This window comes from Melospiza melodia, chromosome 2 (assembly GCF_035770615.1).
Source record: "Melospiza melodia melodia isolate bMelMel2 chromosome 2, bMelMel2.pri, whole genome shotgun sequence".
Lineage (NCBI taxonomy): Eukaryota > Metazoa > Chordata > Aves > Passeriformes > Passerellidae > Melospiza > Melospiza melodia.
Window position 1 is genome coordinate 63,812,481 of NC_086195.1, and position 22,178 is coordinate 63,834,658.

At 45.9% G+C, this 22,178-nt stretch overlaps 2 protein-coding genes across 4 annotated transcripts; one reads left to right on the forward strand and one right to left on the reverse strand.

The window, feature by feature from the left end:
• Positions 1–3,349: 3,349 nt before the first annotated feature.
• On the forward strand, positions 3,350–11,858 carry C1S (complement C1s). 3 transcript variants are annotated; one of them, XM_063148531.1, is made up of 12 exons: positions 3,352–3,569; positions 4,001–4,078; positions 4,491–4,695; positions 5,802–5,979; positions 6,215–6,340; positions 6,918–7,117; positions 7,339–7,492; positions 7,724–7,839; positions 8,071–8,149; positions 8,399–8,536; positions 9,003–9,077; positions 10,608–11,858. In XM_063148531.1, the coding sequence occupies exons 2-12, from the start codon at positions 4,074–4,076 to the stop codon at positions 11,399–11,401; spliced, it is 2,070 nt and encodes a 689-aa protein (XP_063004601.1). In that variant the 5' UTR covers positions 3,352–3,569; positions 4,001–4,073; the 3' UTR covers positions 11,402–11,858. The 3 variants fall into 3 exon arrangements, with proteins under 3 accessions (XP_063004599.1, XP_063004601.1, XP_063004600.1); XM_063148530.1 differs by having other exon boundaries at positions 3,353–3,569; positions 4,014–4,078; XM_063148529.1 differs by lacking the exon at positions 4,001–4,078 and having other exon boundaries at positions 3,350–3,569.
• Positions 11,859–13,867: 2,009 nt separating this feature from the next.
• On the reverse strand, positions 13,868–20,541 carry C1R (complement C1r). Its single transcript, XM_063148532.1, has 10 exons — positions 20,263–20,541; positions 19,835–20,027; positions 19,516–19,659; positions 19,195–19,391; positions 18,569–18,716; positions 18,363–18,484; positions 17,707–17,785; positions 17,180–17,320; positions 15,364–15,438; positions 13,868–15,134 (listed from the first exon to the last, which is right to left on the reverse strand). Exons 1-10 carry the CDS (start codon positions 20,524–20,526, stop codon positions 14,332–14,334), a joined length of 2,166 nt encoding a protein of 721 aa, XP_063004602.1. The 5' UTR covers positions 20,527–20,541; the 3' UTR covers positions 13,868–14,331.
• Between the last annotated feature and the right edge of the window lie 1,637 nt (positions 20,542–22,178).

The following is a 22,178-nucleotide window of genomic DNA, read 5'->3' on the forward strand; positions in this document are numbered from 1 at the left end:
TGATCCCAGTATTTCCCTGGGCAGCCTGTTCCAATGTTCGATCACTCTTTCAGAGAAGAAATTCCTCCTAGTATCCAGCCTAAACCTTGGCGAGTCTGAGGCCGCCTTCTCTTGTCCTGTGCGCCGCCAGACCCCGTTTCTCGGGCGCCGCGGGCTCCGTTCCCCAGCCCCGCTCCGCGGATCCGCAGCTCGTGTCCCCGGTCACGGCGGGTGGGCTCGGACACTCCGTGCGGGGACCAGGATTTGTCACCCAGGCCGGGTCCGGGGAATTCCCCCCGCGACACCCGTTCTGCGGCCGGGCGGGGCGCTCCGGGGCCGGGACTCCGCGGGGCCCGCCGGTCTCTGCTGCCGCCTCTCGGTGCCGCCGGGACCGGCGAGGCGGGATTCAGTCCGGGAGAACCGGCGGCTTCTCCTGCCGCGGGAATGTCGCCACGGCAGTTCGCAGTCAAGCGGTATCGAGGCTGAGAGAATTGAGGTTGCCCAGCCTGAAGAAGAGAAGGGTCCTTCCTCGCCATAGTACCTTACAGCCCCCCCTAAATAGGCTACAGGGGAGCTGGAAAGGGCAAATAGTGATAGGACGAGGCAGAATGGCCTTAACCTGAACAAAAATAGGTTTAGAATGGATATTAGGAGAAAATTCTTTGCTGTGACAATAGTGAGGCACTGGCACAGGTTGCCCAGAGAAGCTGTGGATGCCCCATCCCTGGGAGTGCTCAAGGATAGGCTGGATGGACCTCTGAGCCCCTCCGTGGTCTGTGGAAATATCCCTGCCTATAGCAGGGGGTTTGGAACTAGATGACCTTGAAGGTCACCTCCAATCCAAACCATTTCATAATTCAGTGAAAGAAAGCACAAGTACTCAGGAATATTTTACTGTAATGGATGAAACACCCAGGGGTGTAGAGGAAGGAAGTCAGAAGGCAGCAGGCATCTCAGTGCACTGAGCAAAGTGTTCCCAAGCCCCAGATTTTACTGGGAGATGGTGGAAGCTTTGCAATGAGACTCAGTGATTGAGGGAATAAAAGAGGTGAACAGACTCTGGTGAAAATCCCCCTGGTACAATTTGCAGAGGTGGAAATCAGGGAATTGTATTGAACAGTTCAGAACACACCTGCATTGCCACGTTTTCCTGGGGTTTATCAAAGGCTCTCAGTTTAATGACTGGCAAAAATGCTGGCCTGGGTCACAAGAGGGAGGTGGGAAGCGCAGGGTGCAGGAAACCCACAGAACTCTCTTATTGCCAGAATGGGAAACAGGCAAATTACTGCTAAGGTTTTGGTAAATTGAGGATATTTTACCTCTTACTTCTATTTCCTTGATTCCCTGCCACTTATATTCCCTCGGTTCACTTAGTTAGTGTTGTTTTCTCTTTTGATGTTTATGCCCTTTTTTTTCAATGCTCTGACTCAGTGTTTCCAGATGGAGATGTGTGGCTTTTCTTAAGAACTTGGGAAAAAAAGTTTTTCCCCAACTTCCTGGGGGAAGACAAGCCAGTCAAGCCCATTTTAAATGGTAATTTTATGAAACCTGGAACACTGCTGTGCTTCATAACATCTGGCAGAAAGGTTACAGCTCCACAACTCTGAGTCATTTTAAGGAAAGGGTTGTCTTATGCAATTTGGGAAAAGTGGTACATGGTCATGTAATTTAGGAATTTAAGAGAATGTGTGTGCCTCTGAGCAGAGTTATATTGCATTGGTGAATTTAATGTTATCACTTATTAACCTTAATGACATGACTTTGCCTCCTTTAAACTGTTATCTGACATAGCTGTAGCAAATTGTGAAATATATTACCTAACTGTTTCATCTTAAGAGTTAAAAAAACACAGATTTAAGAAAATGCAATCAAATGTTGTATATATATTCAGTGTAAATGTATCAATATTACCAGTCTTCTGCACAAATAGTTAGCATTATACAGATATGTGACCAGATAAAATGCAGCTACTTCTTTATTTAACTATCTTCAGCAATATTTTTCTTAATTAATAGAAATTAATTGATTAATAATACATATCTCTTAATTAATTTCTAAAGAATTATGAATATTCATACACATATGAATCAACGACTGCTACAGATTAGTTGAGTCAGATTTATATGAAAATACAGAATTCCCTTGTGATAAATGACATGCATAATATATCAGTTCACACTCATTTTATTTCCACCATGCCCTTTTTCAAATGTGATTGTGGCTTGAAGAGTCACTCACTGGGTTTTTACATTGCACAGCTCAGAGGAGAAAACATCTTCCTGAGATTTATTGTGTATCTTTCATCCCTGTTTTCCTGTTCTCAAAATTCCAGTTCAAAACATTGAGCTGTGCTCCCAAGAGACATCAGAAGGGAGATGACACTCTGTTTTCTTTCTCTTTCCATTCTCATTTTGACAAAGAAAACAGACTAGGCATGTTCTTCCAGCAAAGCCTTTATCCTGACTACAATGAAGTAATTTATGATTCATCTGGAGGTGTTTCTCCCCCTTGACATTAAAAAGGACTCTTTCAGATAGGCTGTGCTAATGCACTTTGCCTATGGCCTGTTGAAACTTGAAGCACTTTTTTTTTCCTATCTAAAACAAGCTCTGGAGTGTGCTGTGCTGGCAGTAAAGGGTAGAAGCTGTAATGGAATTTTAGATTTTCATTTATAGTCCAGTCCCTGTGCAGCTGGTTTGGGAGGAGGGGGTTTCTAGAGTATTAGTGACAGATAATTTTGCTTGCATTTTGGCCTTGGCTTGTGGGCAGTGGCTGGGCTGGTCCTACCTAGTGTAAGTCTTTGAACTCCTTTCTGCAAAGGTCTTGCATCTAACTTGCTGCAGGGCATGTCTGATGAACATGAACATGATGAACGTGCTCTTTCTTACACAAAGCTCACTTGGAAAATAAAAATGTAGTTATGTGTTACTAGTCCTAAATGCGTCCCCATACTGAACCCAGCAAAACCATGTGTCCTTCTGCTGGTAGCCTCAGAGAGGCTCAACATGGAATAGGCCACTATTTTTTCCTTATTTTTTCCCAAAAAAAGGGTCTCTGAAGCATCCCATGAGGAGCAGTAGCAGCAGCCCTGTGGCCATCAGGTTGCAGTAGGACTGAGCTGCAACAATCTCTGGACATGATGATCAAACAGGGTTTTCTGTGCAGAAACATTGGACTCTCCCTTTTCTACATTCTTTGGATGTTGTTCCCAACTTTAAAAAGGGAGGGGAACAAAGAGGGGAGGGAAGGCAGTCGAAAACTCTATTCCCCTCCCTTTTCCCCAAAGTCACCTGATTTCCCGAAAATACAGCCAGACTGGTGCGCTCCCTACGGCAACTTCAGCCAAGAGGATTGTGCAAGTCTTTCTGGAATTCCCCTTCCTGCCGAGAGCTTTCGAAGCCAGCATCTCACGCTAGAGGGAAGGCTGGAAGCCGCATCCCACAGACAGAGGGTGCTGCGATATTGAGAATTAGAGCTCCCTTCCCAAAACTCGGCTTTGGGTGCGTTTGGAGGAGGGTGTGCACAGGAAGAAAAAGCAGAGAAAGAAAAGAGAAGAGACAAGGAAACCAGACGTGAACTATGGAGAAAAGGTAAATTTTGCAGGCATTATAAATGAGAGAGGAGGATATTCCCCAGTGTCGTTTTCTGACAGCTAGAAGAGTGAGGACAAGGTTCTTCCCAACCTCAGGGTCTCAGCATGATTTTTGAGGCGCTGGGAAGAACGGACTGGGTACTCCTGGGGGATGTGTTCTCTGTCTTAATTTGCTGTGCACCAGCGTGCTGCCTGGATTCACTGGTGGTCACAATGGGAGAGCACTGGTGAGTATCAAGAGAGAGATTTTGTCCTTATGGATCTCAGCCTCCCTTCTTGATGCTTGGGTTTGCTCTGTGCAGGAAGGGGCAGAGATATAAAGTTGCTTTTCAGGCAAAACCTTAACCTAGTCTCTCCAGGGTGGGGGTTTAGGGTTTTCAACCTGCTTAGCAGACACACAAACATACAGACAACATTAACCAATCACAGTTTTTTGTCCCAGAGCATAACTCCAAAGTCCAATTCCTGAAGGTTTTCAGAAAGGAAGAACTGCTTTTCCAAGATGTGGTGAGTTATTAAACTGCAAGGTTTATTAGTAATTGTATTTTATAAATCATGTGCTTGCCCTATAAGACTCTATTGATTTTCAAATCTGAATGTATCTATAGCCCAAATAGCTTCCAGAGCAGGGCAATGAGTAAGGAAGAGCACTTATGATCCCTGTGTTCAGCTCCTGCAGCTTTACCAGATCCTGCAGAGGTTGAGATAAGCAGAGAGCACGACTGAGGTTGTACTCCTGTGTGAAAAGCTGCAGGAAAAAGACAAGCCCCATACAGCCACAGCACTGGCCTTTGAAACTCGGGAGCCAGGAGCTCTGCTGCATGCCATGTGCAGCCAAAGTCTGGCTGTTCACTGGGGCTCTGCACACATGAAAATGGAGAACACTGCTGCCATGTCACCTTCCCTTCTCTTTCCTCAGGTCCCTGATCCTCTTCTGTCTCCCTGTCTGGGCTGAGGCAGCCTCCATGTATGGAGAGATCTTGTCACCCAATTATCCTCAGGCCTATCCCAATTATGCCAACGAAACCTGGCACATCCAGGTCCCTTTGGGATATGGCATTCACCTCTATTTCACACATCTGGATCTTGAACCATCACAGGACTGCGAATATGACTTTGTGAAGGTACTGTCTGTGTTCTTGAGTGAGAAAAAGACAAGAAGGCAGCTTAGAGCACAGAACAGCAAAGCTGTGCACACAGCTCAGAGCTGGGAGAGGAGTTATGCACAGCCTTCCTGCTCTGAGCTCCATGAAGTCCAAATGGCTGGTTGTGTCTCCACTAGCAGCCATGAAATCAGCTCAAGTTTGTTTTATAACCACATGAGTGTTGGCTGCCAACTGAGTGTCCCATTTCTGCCCCCCATCCCATGTTTCTCCATATTCTTAGGAAAAGTCTTCTTAGCCATCACTGACACATCCCTGTGTGGCAGTGCATATTCCTTGCCATTGAAGTGTAGGTGTAAAAAGACCATTTTCTTAGGGCAATAGTTGTCTGTGCCTGAAATTATTTGGAATTAATCGATGAGTGGACATAGATGATTTATTGCAAACAGAAATTGATTGGAAAGGATGGAGGTTAAAAACAATCTATCTGTGTAGGGATAGTGGCCAATCAGATGAGGTCCTGTGGTCCCTTGCACCACAGTTTTTTTTATGATCCATGCACCACAGATTTCTTAGAGCCAGCTCTGCTCTCTGTTGTCCCACAAGGCACAAAAGATCAAGCACTTCCACACAAATAGACAGAAACACGACCATCCTGTCCTGCCATAGCTGTGTGAACAGGGGCAGTAAGGTCAAGTGCAGCACCAAGACACCTTTGAGGAGGATGAAGGTGGGACTGGAGGATGAGTGTGCTCTGTAGTAACCCCTGTGCCCTTTTGCAGCAAACCAATGAGCCTGTTAGGCTGCTCTGTGGACTGTCATGGTTAGTTTTACTGCTTTGAAATAGCGTTTTGGTGATTTTTTTTTTTTTTTTTTGACAAGTGGGCCTGAAGAAGAGATGTTAACAGCAAACAGTGTGGATTAATTTGTATCTGAGAAATTAAGGCAAGTATTTCACTAGGAAGACAGTAGGAGGAACACTCTTCAAGTGTCTTATGAACATCATGAAACTGGCTCTCCAGGGGCTCCACTTGGCTGCACCTGATCTCTAAAAGCTGAAAGACTCAAGCGCTGATAATTCCAGATGTTGCAGTAGCGAGGTGAGCTGTCTCTGAATTCTTCTGCAGATCCTGTCTGGTGGCTATGTCGAAGGCGTGCTTTGTGGGCAGAAGAAACCGCGTGCCCCTGACTCCAGGATTGTGGAGGAATTTCGTGTCCCTTACAACAGCCTCACTATGAGATTCCAATCAGACTTTTCCAATGAGGAGCGTTTCACTGGTTTTGCTGCCTACTACGTGGCAGTGGGTAAGGTTAAAACAGCCTCCTCTGAATCTCTGTAGTTTCCAGGCTAGGAGGAAAGGTGACAGGAAGAGTTTTTCTTACAGAAATGCCTTATTTAAAGAGATCCTAGTAGAGAGAGCTGCATTCCAGTATGGCCAGTATAAATACTTTTCCTTGTTGTCCACTAGTGTTTGCTTCAATATCTCCTTCCCTCAGGGCCCTCTCCTAATTTGGCTGATTCAACTTTTCACACTTGCAGACTTGGATGAGTGCATGGATTTTGTGGATGAACCCTGCAGTCATTACTGTAATAATTATATTGGAGGTTACTTCTGCAGCTGTCCACCAGATTATTTCCTCTATGAAGATAACAAAACTTGTGGAGGTAAGAGATGTGCAAGAGTGAGATATTGCACTTGGAAGACTTTATCAATCTTCTCAGGCATTTATGACAGGTATATTTTGGGAGAAAAAACCTATCCCAGTGCAAATCTGAGCTGCAGTAGACAGTGGTTTGAGGAATTTCTATTAATATATTCTTAACAATTCTATTTCTATTTCTGTGTCAGGAGAAATAAGAAACTATTGAACGACCTTGTTTAAAGACTATGATGGAAACCCTTCTACTGCTATCTGTGAATCTTTAAATCTCTGACAAAACAGGGAAGTTCCATAAGGACAAAAAATCACCAAGGGCCTGCTTGGCTTGAACCAAAAAGTTGCAAGATCACAAACGGTGCATGTTGAAGGAGTGTAATATGAGAACCTGAGAATGAGGAAAGGAAGCCTAAATCTCCCTGGCTAACTGGATAGAGTGGCCCTAGCTTCAGTTCCTGGGTGTTGTGCCATGGTTATTGCAGGTAGCTGAGCATACTAGGAATGTAGTAGAAGAGGGAGAGCTTGTCATGTGCACACATGGACATCCTTTCTGAATCCTACTCATGTTCCTTCCTCAATCCTAGTGAACTGCAGTGGGAATGTCTTCACTGAGCCAACAGGGGAGATTGCCAGCCCCAACTATCCCAGCCAGTACCCGGAGAACTCTCGCTGTGACTACCGAGTGGCTCTGAGCCCGGGCTACTCCGTGGTGCTGAGCATTCGCAGTGGCGACTTCGACCTGGAGCCCGCCGACTCCAACGGGATCTGCCACGACAGCCTCACTGTAGGTGTGCAGCCCAGGGAGCTTAGGGGTCAGGGTGCTCTGTCTCCCATCCATCTCCTCATATTCAGAACACTTTGGTGCTGCTTAACTTTATTTTCAGTTATGTTGTCTTTTCGAGTTTGTGGGAATACATTTGCATATGTATGCATTGAGTGTGTGTTTTAATTGCTCTCTCAATACATTTGGCATTTCTCATTTAATCTTGTTTGGTATCTTCACAGATTGTCTCTGGAAAACAGCGTTTTGGTCCCTATTGTGGCAGCAAATTCCCAGGTCCTTCTGAAATCAAAACCAGGAACAACATTCTTGACATAATCTTCCAGACAGACCAGGGCATACAACACAAAGGCTGGAAAATACGCTACTATGGGGACCGTGAGTACACCCTTGGGAATGTGGTCACTGCTGATGAGTTAGGGACAGGATTTTTCCCAGGTCACATTTGTGGCACAACAACATGTTAACATGTTCACAGCTGCTGGTACTGAGTAAAGGTATGCCTGCTTACTGGGGGAAAAACATCACTGGGGAGAAAGAGCTTGGGAGCTTGGAAGGAGAGTGAATCTCGAACCAGTTCACCACTGATTTCCATCTATCTTTTCAAAGCTGTGACCTGTCCCATGAGTGTCATCTCCAACTCTGTTCTTGACCCAAAGAAGGACAGATATATCTTAAAGGATGTTGTGAAGGTGACCTGTGTGGAAGGCTACGAAATAGTGACGGTAAGTGAAATAAAAAACCATATGTCCTCTCTGGCCTGCTCAGCAACATCTGGAGGCCATTCCCATCAGGGGTCCTGAGTACTTTTGGGAACCCAAGGTTTTCAACATAGCAGTAGTAAGAGGAATCCTCTTCCAGCCACTGCAGCATTTTGAGGCCCCTCCACTGGAGCACCTGTGTCAGATGTATTTCATATCCAGAGACTTACATGGATCATATGTTTTATTTCCTAGCAACGAGACAGCATCACAAGTTTTCTCTCCAGCTGTGAGGAAAATGGTGAATGGAGCAACTCCCACTTGAGCTGTGTTCGTAAGTGACCTGTGTCTGTATTGTGGGAAGGGAATTGGAATGAGTGTTTAGGCTCTAGATCCACTGTGTCTCCAGATTAGGAGGATGCTGAAATACTGGGATGTGAGCATGCTGAAGGGACAGAGAAAGTGAGCTCCCGTGACTGCACAGGGATTAGAGAAGCTGAGTTGTTCCCTGTCATACAAAATAATCACATTGTTGAGTGAGGGTGCTCCTTTGATTGTGTTTGATCCTTTTTGTTCTCTACAGCTGTGAACTGTGGTGATCCCCCTAATGTTGACAATGCCCAAGCCTCATACATCTCCGAACTCCAGGAGCCTCTGTACACAGCTGCTGTCCGCTATGAGTGTGAGACACCCTACTACACCCTGGAAAACAAAGGGCATGGTGAGCATTGCCTCTGCTGCACAGTCATATTCCTTGGGTTAAAGGCCCAAGAAGTGCTTCTGGCACTGTCATGGGGCTGGGATTTTGTGCTATCAGGACAAGACTGGTTTTGTAGTAGTTTAGTTTTGCCTCTCTGTTTAATACACTCCAACAGTGCCTGGGCTGTTGACCTTAAATTCATTAGCAAGTCCTCTCTCTGTTTGCCTTGTGAGTGAACCATGCAGGTTTTTGTCACATGTAACACAGAGTTCTGGTGGAAAAGTAAAGGACTCAAGAAATCTGTTAAATGAGGTTTCTCCCAAAAAGGCATAGAAGCACCCTGGTAGGGAGATAACAGCAATGTTTACCAAGCTGTGCTTGCTTTGGAAATAAGAATGTTGATATATCATGTACAGTAGTGTTATTTACCCTGTGTTTATCTTGACTGTGTCCTTACGGAATTCTTTTTCCTCTCATGTTTTCCCAGCGGTATATCGGTGCTCAGCCAGTGGAGAATGGGTCAATGAAGAGATGGGAACAAAGCTACCAAAATGTGTCCCAGGTACTACCAAATACTCTATGTGCATGCAGCATATGAAGAACACTGCTTATTTCACCTCTGTATTTTTCTTTTCTTAACTTCCAGCTGATAGAGAGAATTTTAAACCCTGTGTACTGCTCAGTTTACCCTCATAGAGGAGGCAGCATGACTTGTCCTAGCTGTACATGATGCCTGTTCACCCCTTCAAAGCCCCAGATCCTCACTGGCAAAGTACAAGATCCAGGTGGAGGAGATTCAACACTCTTAAAAGTCCAGTCACAGCTTAGACAGTGGTTTGGATTATACAAGTACACAGTAAGAAAGGCAAACTGAAAGATAAAGCTCAGAGAATTTACTACCCAAGAGGAGGCTACAAAGAACATGAAGCAAAATTCTTCTCAGTGGGACACAGCAATAAAAGGCAATGACAGGCTCAGGTTGCAACAAAGAAAATTCTGATTGTATCTAAGGAAAAATGCTCCCCCAGAGCACTGGAACTGCTGTCCAGAGAGGCTGGCTAATCACTACCCTGGGAGATGAGCAGAAGTTACCTGTCAAAGCCCCTGAGTAGCCTGGCTTTGGAGTTAGAAGGCAGGGGGAGGGCAGTTAGGGAGGAATAGGTTGAGCTAAATGCACTGAGAAGTACCTTCCAGCATAAATCTTCCCATGATTATGTGAAATTCTTTAACAAATTCTGCTTCATGCAAATTAAAAGCTATCTGCTGGCTATAGTTCCTTAATCTGTGATTTTCTGACTAATGCAAACAAGACAGTGTGATAAGAAATCAGTTTCCTAGCAATGTCAGAATGACCAGTCTTTTTTATATCCTTATTTTTAACATTCTGCAAAATATTACTGAGCATTTTGTTCAAAAAAACATGGAACATCTTTGCACTCAGAAGACCCACAGATAAGATCCCCTACTGCTTAAGATTTTACATACTTATAGAATGGAGAGGCAAAATGGTAAAACATCAGTGACAAACCTGACCTCTTAACCTGAGAGTATCTGGAGTTCGCAAAAGAAAAACCAAAACCAAAACCAAGCAAACGAAAAAAGGCAACAAAAAACCACCACCACCACCACCAAAAAATCCACAACAAAAAACCCCAACCAAACCAAAAAGATACATATTTTAAGAGCAGTGTCATATTTATAAGAAGTAAGTATTTTTTCAAAGACTTCATCTAAAGAGCATAATTCAGCAAAGAAAAAAAACTAGAAGGCGAATAAATTGCAAGCTTTGATATACCTAACACTGTCAAGGTGACAGTTGCTTTCCAGAAAACTGAATTTGAGAATGAGCATTTTAAATCTAAATTGAGTGCTGATGGTATTTATTCTAGAATTTTCTTTGATTTCTCTGTAAATACTATTTGCAAGCTCCGTGGCATAAAATATAAACATGGTTACTCAGATTCCAAAGTTATTTCGAGGACACAGGAAGGAGGGGACCGTGGGCTTTTTAGCAGTACTAAAGAACCCTCATTTTGTAACTGCTAATTCTCCCATCTTGTCTTTCTCCCGTTTTTCTTTCTCTTCTTTCTAGTCTGTGGGGTGCCTAGCAATCCCATCCGAGACACAGGGAGGATTTTTGGAGGCACCCGTGCAGAAAAGGGGAACTTTCCGTGGCAGGTGTATTTCAATAACCCCAGAGCCAGCGGAGTGCTCATCTCTGACAGATGGGTGATGACTGCTGCTCACGTGCTGGAGGGGTACGACAAGCCCACCATGTATGCTGGGGTAATCAATGTTCGTAGAGATTCCCTGACACAGGAAGCTGAAAAGCTTATCCCAGAAGCTTCTTTCATCCATCCCGGTTGGAAGGAGGAGCCTGCAGAAAGCAGGGTCGATTTTGATAATGATATTGCACTGCTGAAGCTGAGGAATCCTGTGAAGATGGGTCCAGACATCTCACCCATCTGCCTTCCTGGTAAATCTCCTGAATACGAGCTGGAAGAAGGGACTCTGGGCTACATTGCTGGATGGGGCAGGAAAGAGAAAGGAAAGCTCCCTGCTGATCTTTTGAAGGCCCAGATTCCCGTGGTGAGCATGGACAAGTGCCGGTCTGTGAAACCAGACGGCTTCGATGGCTCAGTCGTTTACGTATTCACAGACAATATGATCTGTGCTGGCGGTGGCAAGGACAGCTGCCAGGGGGACAGTGGTGGGGCCTATGCCATCCAGGACCCTCTGAATGCCACCCGGTACTATGTGGCGGGGCTCATCTCCTGGGGGCCAAAGTGTGGCACCTTTGGCCTCTACACCAAGGTGGTGCGGTACCTGGACTGGATCAGAGAGACCGTGCGCCAGCACGAGGGCGAGGAAGCCTGGCAGGAATAGCTGCTGGTCCTCTCAGCACCGTCACCCTTTCCAAACGCGAGGGCTGCACGTCTGGGCTGGCTGTGACACTGTGCACTCTGTGTATCCAATGGGCAATATGTAACGCATTGTAACTCATCCTGTCTAGGCTGAGCGGAGAGCCAGGGGTATGGACCTGCTTCTCCCACTATCATCGTGTCTGGGAAGGGAAATTCTCCTTCTTCCACTCATAGTAGTGTAAAAAGGAGACATTATTCTGAATAAAAGAGACTTCTGCTTCCTTTCATTTTTTTCTGTCCTGTTTTTTCTCACTTGGAAAAGACCTAGCTGTGCCCCATTGAAACCTGACAGGGAGGTTTCAATGAAGATGAGAGAGAGTAATGGTTGGTTCCCATGGAAGATTCAGAGCCTAGTTTCTGATTTATATATTTCCTGACCAGTTCAGAATATCTAACAGCATTAAAGAATGTCCAAACTGCCTTTTGTGCAATGTGCTATTGTGTCTGTAATGCCTTTCTTCTTCTCAGCCTAGACCTGGTTCTCCTTGAAACTCCCTAAATCAAATGTCTAATCATATTCTGACACTGCTAGCTTTCATCAAGCTGGAACTTGTAGTACCTCACTCTCTACCAGAGTCTTTATAAAATTCTTCTGAGATGGTTTCATCTCACTCATCAACCATTACCAGCAATGAGGATTCAGACTTCTGAATTAAGCTGCAGAGAACAAACATTCAAAAGAATTTCATTCACCTGTTCTCAGGCTTTTTAAAATTTTTTTTTAATTTAGAAAATAAATAAAACTTGATTTTTCTCCCAAAACACTGCATTCTCTTGATTTAGGGAACAAATATTTCCTGACATGTGTTAGAGGTATTTTCTGCTCTGAAAAGTCCTATATCATTTACAGACTCCTTCCACTGAGCTGATCAGGGACCTGGTACAGATGGCACATACCGAAAGACTGGGTTTGTTCAGCTTGAGGAGGAGAAAGCTAAGAGGGGATATCTAACTGCTGTGTTTAGATACTTTAATTTCCAGCTGGGCTTTTTCCTAGCATGTGGGTCAGCACTGGAAATGTGCCACAACAGACTGTCCCCAGATCTCAAAAACTTTCCCTGAAGCTCTGTCAGCAGTGGAGTGAACAGAGATATCTTCTTCCTGCCTAAGTTTTTATAGGAGTTTAAGAAATGGTGAGGAGGCTGTGTACAGCTCTTGGGAGATTTCATATGGAATCCTGCACCCAGCTGAAGTGTCCTGGATTGCCAGGCAAATTCTATTTTATTTGCCATCTGTGTGGCAGTGGTCTTCTGTTAAGTGGGCAGTTTTCCTCATCTCTTCCACATCCAGTCCTCTCTCAGGGGAGACATCTGCTGATAATGGGCTGTTGAATGTCACTGCATGACTGATAAGAACTATAACGTCCCATTGTGAGATGCTCTGCATGGAGGGAGGAGCCAAGCATTCCTACCCAGATATAATCTGGAGATTCTGGAACACCAGCACGGCTTCTCTACTGGATTTCCCAGAGAAACAGCTGCCTCTTCCACTGGATCTTCAGAGGAAGACTACACCCTTTCTACAGGATCCCTGCTCCAACAGAACCACACCTGACACTCCAGGAGAGCTGCAGCCACAATCCCAATTGGACTGCTACCAACATCGTGACCAACAGGGCGTCAGGTTGTGCTCTGACTCTGTCAGTGTTGTTTTAGTTTACTGCATTGTTTATTTTATTCTTTTATTTTCTTCCCTAGTAAAGAACTGTTATTCCTGCTCCCATATTTTTTGCCTGAGAGCTTTTAAATTTAAAATTTTATAGCAACTCGGAGGGAAGGGGTTTACATTTTCCATTTTAGGGGAGCTCCTGCCTTCCTTAGCAGACACCTGTCTCTTGAAACCAAGACATGAAGCACCTTCAGTTTTGTGTAACAAGCAAAACATTATTGGATTGTTTGACTAGTAACCAAGTATCTTATATCTTGTTTCTCTCAGTGAGTCATAAGAACACAGTAGGGCATTTTGCAGTAGAAAAAGTAGTTAAGAAGACAACTCCAGAGAATACCCACAACACAAGAGAGGTTGGTTTTACTCTGAGTGAGCATCATTTTAGAGCTGCTGTCCTGCAGCTAAAGCTTTATTTCATATAGTATAAAAAAAAAAAATCCATCCTCAACTTCTGATCAGTAAAGTTTCCTGAGCTCCCTTCTCCATGAGATTGGTTGTTGCCTTCCCTGGTTTTGGAATGTGGCATCACACAGGCAAGTTATTTTTGCCTCCCTTGAAGCCACCTGGGATTTCAGGCCGTGTAATCTAATGATTGTTTTGGGACAGATAAGCAGCTGCCATATGCCATTGCAGAACTGGAAACACTTTAGTAGGTAGGTAAAGCAATCCCTATACAAAGTCCAAAAGTCCAGGTCAATCTTACACAAAAGTTGCTACCAGTGCTGAAAAGTATTCAGTTGTTAAAAACATAGACAAAAAAAACGTGAAACACCTGGTTTATTCAGCAAGTATTTTAATATTCAGACTCATACTGATGCCAATGGGCTTACGCACACTGTACTCAGCAGAAACTACCCTATCCTTCAAGGAAGTCTTCTCCCCTGCAACCTTCCCACAAAAGAGAGTACAAAAGTAGACTGCAGTAGTCTCATGATATCATCAGCATTTCAAACCTTAACATGTTTGCTGCCATGAGATTTCCTGAGACAATTAAGGCTTCATCCGGTTATATGATTTGTATGAGACAGAACACCCACAAAAGCGTCTCCCAAGCTGCCAGTGGTACAACCAAACAGGATGGCAGCTTTCAGAAGTGCTCATGATGAAGGTTACATGCTTTGCGCATTCAAAAAGCCTTTGGGACATCATGAAAAGCTTTGGCTATGACTTGCTGTGTCTGGAAATTGATATGCTAGTGGTGCTCAGGTAGTAGGACAGCAATACCTAGGGCCTGTCCTCCTTTACTATCCCATTGATCCAGTCCAGATAGTTGAGGATCTTGGTGTAGAAGCCGTAGCCCGTGCCACAGCCGATTCCCCACGAAACGATGCCGGTAGCCACCCAGCGACCGCTTTCCCTGTCCAACACCGTGAGGACACTCCCGCTGTCCCCCTGGCAGGTATCCTTCTTGCCTTCCAGGAAGCCAGCACAGAACATGTTCTCAGAGAAAACCATTGGGATACCTTTCTTATTACTGTCTAGCCAACTCTGACACTTCTCTTGAGCCACTGCTGGTAGGCTCACATACTTCAAATCGCTCGAGATGCGGTTCTTGTCCACACCAAAGCCGCTCACGTAGCCCATGTGCCCGTGCGTGTAGAACGAGGTGTTGGTGGCATCTGGGAGACAGATGGGCAGCAGTGTAGGGCCCAGGGTTACTGGGTTTTTCAGCTCCAGCAGGGCTATGTCCCCGTTGAAGTTGTGCTCATCTTTAGGGTTGAAATCCGGGTGGACAAAGATCCTGCGCACAGGGTGGTTACCCATCTTGTGGAGCTCGTCTACGTTGGTGTGGCCAAGGAAAATGTCAGCCTCCTCTGCCAGTTGCTCCAGGCTCACATTGTTCTGTACTCCTCCTTTGGGGAAGATGGTGTGGGCAGCAGTCAGGATCCAGCGATCGCCCAGGAGCGCACCACCCCCTCGTCCATTGATGCCAGTCAGAGCCTGCCAAGGAAAATTGCCTCTCTTTGCTGCTTTGCCACCCAAGATCCGCTGGAGTTCAAAAACGGGATGGACTGGCTTCCCACACACTGTGAAGAAACACAAGAACATGACACCTACCCTCTGTTGTCCTGGCTTTTCTCTCTCTTTCCTCACCATCACTGTTTGATTTCACTTTATTTTGGCTTTCCGGACAGTTTTACCTTTTCCCTGCCAGATACCGCTATTCTCACCCCCCTAACTGCATGCTGTCCCACTTTTGTACTGACTGTAAGCATGAGTCAGAAAATACCAGGTGAAGTCGGAGTTTTTACTGACCTGGCAAGCAGGATGGAATTCTCTTCTGGCCATCTTGATCCAGCCAGGTTCCCTCAGGAGAACAGGTGAATCTTTCTGTAGGATGAGAGGGAAGGGAATGAGACCCAGGCCTGCAGGCATGGGGTGAGAAAATAGAATGGAATGGAATGGAATGGAATGGAATGGAATGGAATAGAATAGAATAGAATAGAATAGAATAGAATAGAATAGAATAGAATAGAATAGAATAGAATAGAATAGAATAGAATAGAATAGAATAGAATAGAATAGAATAGAATAGAATAGAATAGAATATTTTCAAGAGGTTTCTTAGCCCTTCCATCCCAAAGCATCTTTCCTGGGAGAAGCTGCCTGTGGTAGGGTGTGAGATGTTTCTGTCTGTACATTTTGAAGCAGGACCTCAGTTCCAGGGGAGCAGTAAAGCTGCAGTAAAGCAGTAAAGCAGGCACTATAGAAGAAAAGGTTGAAGGGCCATCTGCTTGAAGTCTTATCTTCACTGGGTCCACAGGTGTACAGAGCACAGTTTAACCTTATTTAGCCCAAAGAAGAGAGAGAAGTAGTAAAAGCATGGGTTTTAGATTCAAACTTCTGGTATCGGTAGTTTGCAGAGTAGGACAAGGTGGTTTGTCCCAGAAATGGGAACCAGATGAGTCAGGTGCTGTACATGATAGGTATCTATTTCTGAGCCTAAGTTGCAGGTCAGCTAAACTTCACATGTCACCTCTCAACACAAACTCCACTACCTCCAACACTCTTGCTTTTCTTAGAAAGTTTGTGCTGGTGACCAAAAATAATTTTTGTACAATTTGTCTTAACGCTGAAGTAAATGTTTCTAAGAAAGTGTTTGTTGTTCTCTTTCAAAATTGATTAAATTAAGATGACTTGCAACAGGAATTTGGCTGCAGCTGATATTTGCTTGCTCCTGATTTTTCTTCTGATGAGACTGATCTCTGAATTTATATGAAGGAGTTAAACTCAGATGCAAGAATAATCAAATTCAACATTAATACCAACTTAAAGAACTCTTGAGTAGCATGTCACCTCTCTCCAGCACAACCATGTATCTATGCTGGTAACTGTATCTAGGAACTGATTCAGATTAATTTTTTTTTCCTTGTGGAGGCTAAATGAGCAACCAAGGCAAGGAAATCATGATCTCCTTATGCTGTTCTTGGAATCAAAGGTCCTGCGTCATCAAGCAATGTCTCAGGTGTAAAAAGAAGGAATGTGAATGGTTTGGAATGATGACTTAAGTTTTCTGAGGTGCTGCATTAAAATAGCTTTTTCTGCAAGTATGTTATTTAGCTGTTAGATATCTCTGAAGTTGAACAATATTCCAAAGAGCTAAACAGCACTGCACTGGAGCAGAATGTGTGTTTATTTATTTGCCTCTGTAGCAACTCAGACTGATGCAGTGAGCTTTGTGAATTTTGGTGATTCCCAGGCACCATGCCCTGAATTTCAGTGAAAGAATGCAATCCACCAGAAAAGAATGAAATCCACTAGGAAAAGAATGAAATCCACTAGAAAAAAAAACCAAAAATCACAACTGTAGCTGAGAGAATAAGACCTTTGGCAAAAGTTAAGGGGAGCATGGAAGAGGGATGTGATGGGCTCTGGGAATGAAGCAGGGTGGGAATAGGCTGAGACAAGAAGACTCCAGAGATATGCTGCAGGGTCAAGAAAAGACTGGAGAGTCTTCACAGGAGGCAAGCATGAGCCCTAACCCTGGGGAGAAGAGCCGATTCTAACTGGAAATGTGGGAGGGCTTTCCAGGCACAGGTGTCCGTGGTGTCCGTGTGGGATCAGGACTCACCGCCGCCCGTCCCGGTGACGATGTGGTAATAGGGCTCATTGCACCGGTATGCGATCACCGACTGGTACTCATTGTTTGCAGGCTCCTTAAGGTAGCTGAATGCACCATTGGTCATGTTTTCGGGGCTGCCACAGTTCACAACTACAACAAAGGGGAAAAAATAAAACATGAATCAACAGGAGACTGACTGCAAGTCTGGGCATTGGGGCCAGGATGTGAAGGACCAGTTAGGACAGTGGGCAAAGAGAGGTTGTCCCAAAAGAGATCCCGGATTAGGATCTTTTGCTTTTAGATATTGCAATATCATAGTAATTTGGGAGTGATATTTAGGTATTTTTGTAAGGGAGGAAAAACATTTGAATTTTTGCAAGCAGAAAAATATGAATCAGTGGTGGACCTTCATAGGTTCTTCAGACAGCACATCCATGAGGCTATGGATTAAGTGAGTCAGAGAGGCTGAATTTCCCAGGTTCCTGGAGGAGGAAAGCCACAGCAGAGGATGTTATTCCCGTTCTCAGATCACTCACCTTCACAGCGGGGCATGGGTTGATGCCATGTGCCATCAGCCTGGCAGACAGCCGTGAAGGACATCAGCTTTTTGTCACCCTACATGGGAGAGAAAAACATCTGTTGGTTGTACAGAGCCTCTAATTCCTTCCCCACATCTAAACATTATTCTGTGTGCCCATCTTTTCACTGCTGTCCAATATTTGCCCCTCTGCAGTCTGTTCCAGTTGCTGTCTCCTCTTTTCCCTCTATACTGTAATTGCCAAGGGCTACACATTCTCCATAGCAGGTCAAGATGCCAGCAGCCAGCAGCTATAAACCCACAACGAGTCAGAGGTGCTACCCAGCCCTGGCAATAGGATGGCAAGGGAGGCAGGTAACATCTGCTTTCATCTTCTGGTTTCATATCCTTCCAAAGGGGTGTTCCTGTCTACCAACTTTTCCTGGGATCTTTGTCTTTAGTTTTCTACCAGGGCTTCATGAAAGAGTAACTGCATAAGGAAGAGAGCTGGGGAAAGAGAAAGCACTGGAAGAAAGCTGAGAGAAGCAAAGAAGAAACAGAAAGGACAAGAGGTTGCCATGAGTGAAATCTCCAGAGGAAGTTCAACCAAAAGTGAAAGGCACGAACTGAAAACAAAAGAGAATACGGCTGAAGGGAGTGGAGAAGGGATCTCACCTCCATCAGGTGATACCCAGTCTTGCAGCTGACAACAACATAGTCCTGAAATTGGTACACAGGCTGCGGGTCTCTGATGATGGTGAACTGATCCCGAGGGACAGGCTGTGGGCATCGTATTTCTGTGAGACAGTGGGACAGGTTAGGCTGGGATTAGCAAACAGTGTCAGTGGGCTGTAGTAGCCTCTGGGGGAGAAATCCCTTACTCTCTGAGGTGTAGTGGATCTTCCAGCCACGGCTGAACCCTGAGTCATCAGTGAGGAAGAGTATATCCACCTCATTGCTGTTGGTTTCAATGACGCCAGGTGGTTCCCTGCCACAGAATTCACCAATCTCTCTCCCTCGGGCTTGGATCTGATGAGGAAAAGATGTATCACAGAAACAGAAGCACACATGCCTTTCTGCCTCAGTATGCCTGTTTCAACCCAGAGCAAATTTACCAATGCCTGTGATGGTGAATAGGTCTGGTTGTCAGACCCGTCTTTGCTGATGCCTTCACTGACAGATCAGAACTACAGACTGATCCAGCACAAGCTCTGCGTCTCCCTTATCTGGGAATCAGACCTATCAGTCCCTGAGATTAAATCAAAGGGAAATTAAACTGGAAGAAGGATGGGTTCTTTTCCTTCACTCACAGGGGCCTATGACCCAGAGCCTCTGACCTCAGGACAGTGGTAATTAAATACACTGAGGGGGAGACAGTGCTGGGGCATTTGTGCTGGGGCATTCTGCTTGCGCTGATCCCATATTTCTCCTCTTAATAGTGGTGTCCCCATAACTCCTGTCTGGGTCTGGCAGCAGGGTTGGAAGGAGAATTTGCTAATCTCAGTACCTTGAGCTGGTCATAAGGACAGTGGACTTGCTGGTGATCATCAATCTCAAAGGGTTCCAAGAACCTGAGGGCGATGGACAGGCCCTCCTGCAGACGGATGCTGTAGTTACACCGGAGGGACTCGGGGTAGGGCTGCGGGTACTCGGGGCTGCTCAGGTACCCAGAGGCCTCCGTGAACAACTCACTGCTGCACTCCACTGTGAAGAGGAGGAAAGGACAGGTCACATCGTGGGGATGTGCCTTCTGCAGCCCCGCCATCTGCTTCCTAAGTCACTTCTCCCAACCCACCTGCTCCTCTGATCTTATAAAATTTCTCTTTACCTTTGCAGGAGTGCTGGTCACTCTGAAGCTGGTAGCCAATCCGGCAAGAACAGAAGTAGCCACCCACATAGTTGTGACAGAAGTGCTGGCATTGAGGCCTTTCATTGTTCTCGGGAGCATTGTTAGGATCACATTCATCCAGATCTGAAGACACAGGAAGTCAAGGGGCAAGGGGAAGAAAGTGTTAAACCTCCCTGCTCTACAGTACTTAGAGATCCATATCCTTGGCTGAAGCATCTCTATTTGCCTGGCAAGGAGGGAAATTGGTTGGAGCCACACAGGCTTTTCCTTCTGCATGCTGAGGGTATTTCCTACTCACCCACAGCTCTGTAGGATGCCAGGAAGCCCCTGTAGGGAATCACTGTGCCATTGTCTTCATTGGAGAAATCAGAGTGAAATTGCAGGTGCATCTTTCTCCCCTTAGATACAAACTCCTTTCTTCCCGGGTGATTGCCTGTGGTCGACCCAAGTCGGCCACAAAATCTGCCCAAGTCCTTCTTGTCTGCTTTGATCTGTCAAAGTTAAGGTGAAATCAGTGCAGCCTCAAAAAATTGAGCCTGCCCCACACACTGATATTACCCAACCATGAGTTGTCAGTGTTTGCTCCTCCCATTTCTATCATTAACTCCTTCCCTTTCCTTTGTGGGAAGCATCAGATGAGGCCTGGTGGAAGAGGAGCCATTGCACGTGGTGGCCCCTGGGCTGCCATCTCCAGGCACCCCCTGGCCCAGGAGTCTGTGCACGTACCTTAACATAGTCATAGAAGCAGGACTCAGATGGCTCCAGGTCAAAGTATTTGAAGGTCAGCTTCACCACATAGCCTTTTGGGACCTGGATATCCCAGCTGCTGATGTTATCGTTGGGATATGGCTTGGGATAATTGGGGGATCTGATCTCCCCAAAAAAGGGAGAACCTCTTGGGACAGGACTGGAACCGATCACTCCAAAAAAGAGGAAGACCCATGGGAGACAGGGAACACGCCTGTGAATACAACAAATAAACGATGACATTGCACAAAATTAGGTCATTCAAAATCAGGAGAGACTTCACAACTGATTTGTGCACTGTCCAGAGGAATGCAAACACAGGAAGCCTGATTGCAGGACCAGCTCCTGGCTTGGATCACTCAGGAACAAGAAGGGCAGCTGAAATGAAGACACCAGCACTAGCAAGGTTCCAGCAAGCCACTGTACTAGCCTCTACAGAGAAATTCATTAACCCAGGAAGCAGCGTGGAGGAGCATGGGTGAATTCCCTGAGTAAGGTCTGCATGTCCCCAGAAGTTGTAGGGCTGATTCTTATAGAAACAGGAGAAGGTTGGTCCCCCTTGACCCCGGGCCAGTGAGTTGTTTTGGGTTATCACTAGTTTAGGATCCTTGGCGAGGATCTGAAGATCTCAAGCTCCGTTTGCTGTGGAGCAATCCTGCCAGTGTCTCCTGGGCAGCCCTCTCACCACTCATGCCTCCAAAAGTTGGCACTCACATTTTTTATCTCTCATTCTGTGCATCTCCCCCCTCGCCCTCCGTGTTCCTCCGGGACAAGCTCATTGCCCAGCGCAGCAGCTCAGCCCCGTTGTCCTGCTCTCCTCCCTGGAAAGGTCTGAGCCCCAGGACCCCCACCCTCCCCCAGGGCCGTGCCCCTGCCCGGAGCCCGACTCACATCTCCGTGCGCTCCCGCTGCCCGCGCAGCCCGGCGGAGCTCGGAGCGGCGGCCGGCGGAGAGCCGGGGCGGGACCGGGGGAGGAGGAGGAGGAGGGAGCTCGGGAGGCAGGAGCGGGGAATAGAAAGCAGGACTGCGAGCAGCCTGGCCCCGGACCAGGCCGGTCCCAGCGCCGGCTCTGCTGCCCTCTGCTGCCGAGCGCCCCGGGCCCGGCCCGCCAACACCGAGCCGGGGGAGCCCCGGGGGAGCCCCGGCCTGGCCACGCAGAGCCGAGAGACCTCTCCTGGCCCCGGAGGCAGGAAAACGATTGCCTGAGACCCCTCCGAGGGCTTGGTCTGCAATCCAGGAGCTGCTCCGAGTTTGTTCCCGCAGAAAATGTCCTCCTCGAAAGACCCCCCCAGTCCCCCCGGGCTCTTTTCTGATTTAGAGAGATGAGAAAATTTATAGTCTTCACAAGTTAATTCAAACTTTTAAAAAATCAAGCCGAAATGAAGCTGTCAAAAAAGATAAGTTTTCTCAATTCTGACCTGCTGAAGAGCACTTCTGAGATTTCTGGGGGGTGGGAACTGGGATCATCCTCAAGGAAAGCAAGAAGCCTCAGGCACTTGAGTTAAAAAGATATTAAGAAAAATGAAAGTCTACAGAATTAAAGGCATTCTGAGAACAAATCCCTTTTCAAGGACCCCTCTTGATGTTTCTTCTGCAAGCATTTTTAGGAGAACCAAGATAGATAGATAAGGCCCTCTATTTAATGGGGAAATGAGAAAATATAGAAACTTGAAAACCCCTTTCAGGCTTTTAACAACATAGTGCCCAAGACATGTATTTATGTCCCCAGTTTTATGAAGTTTAAAATTTCTTGGCTTTCAGGCTTTGGTGGAAGAGATAAAACACCATTTTAGTATTTTTCCTTGGAATTATGAGTGGCTTCAGAGAGGTTACGAAGTGTCTTGCATTGAAATCAGAGGAAGCAATTCACAGCCACAAAAACATGCTGAATGAAG

Excerpts from the sequence above, each read along its gene's own strand:
- C1S (XM_063148529.1), top strand. Across the intron at positions 5,980-6,214 it reads TGCCTACTACGTGGCAGTGG|ACTTGGATGAGTGCATGGAT; the intron begins GTAAGGTTAAAA and ends TCACACTTGCAG. Across the intron at positions 8,150-8,398 it reads CTCCCACTTGAGCTGTGTTC|CTGTGAACTGTGGTGATCCC; the intron begins GTAAGTGACCTG and ends TGTTCTCTACAG.
- C1R (XM_063148532.1), bottom strand. The coding sequence starts at position 20,526 with ATGTCATCGTTTATTTGTTGTATTCACAGGCGTGTTCCCTGTCTCCCA. Across the intron at positions 19,660-19,834 it reads GGCATCCTACAGAGCTGTGG|ATCTGGATGAATGTGATCCT; the intron begins GTGAGTAGGAAA and ends CTGTGTCTTCAG. Across the intron at positions 18,717-19,194 it reads GTCCTTATGACCAGCTCAAG|ATCCAAGCCCGAGGGAGAGA; the intron begins GTACTGAGATTA and ends TTTCCTCATCAG.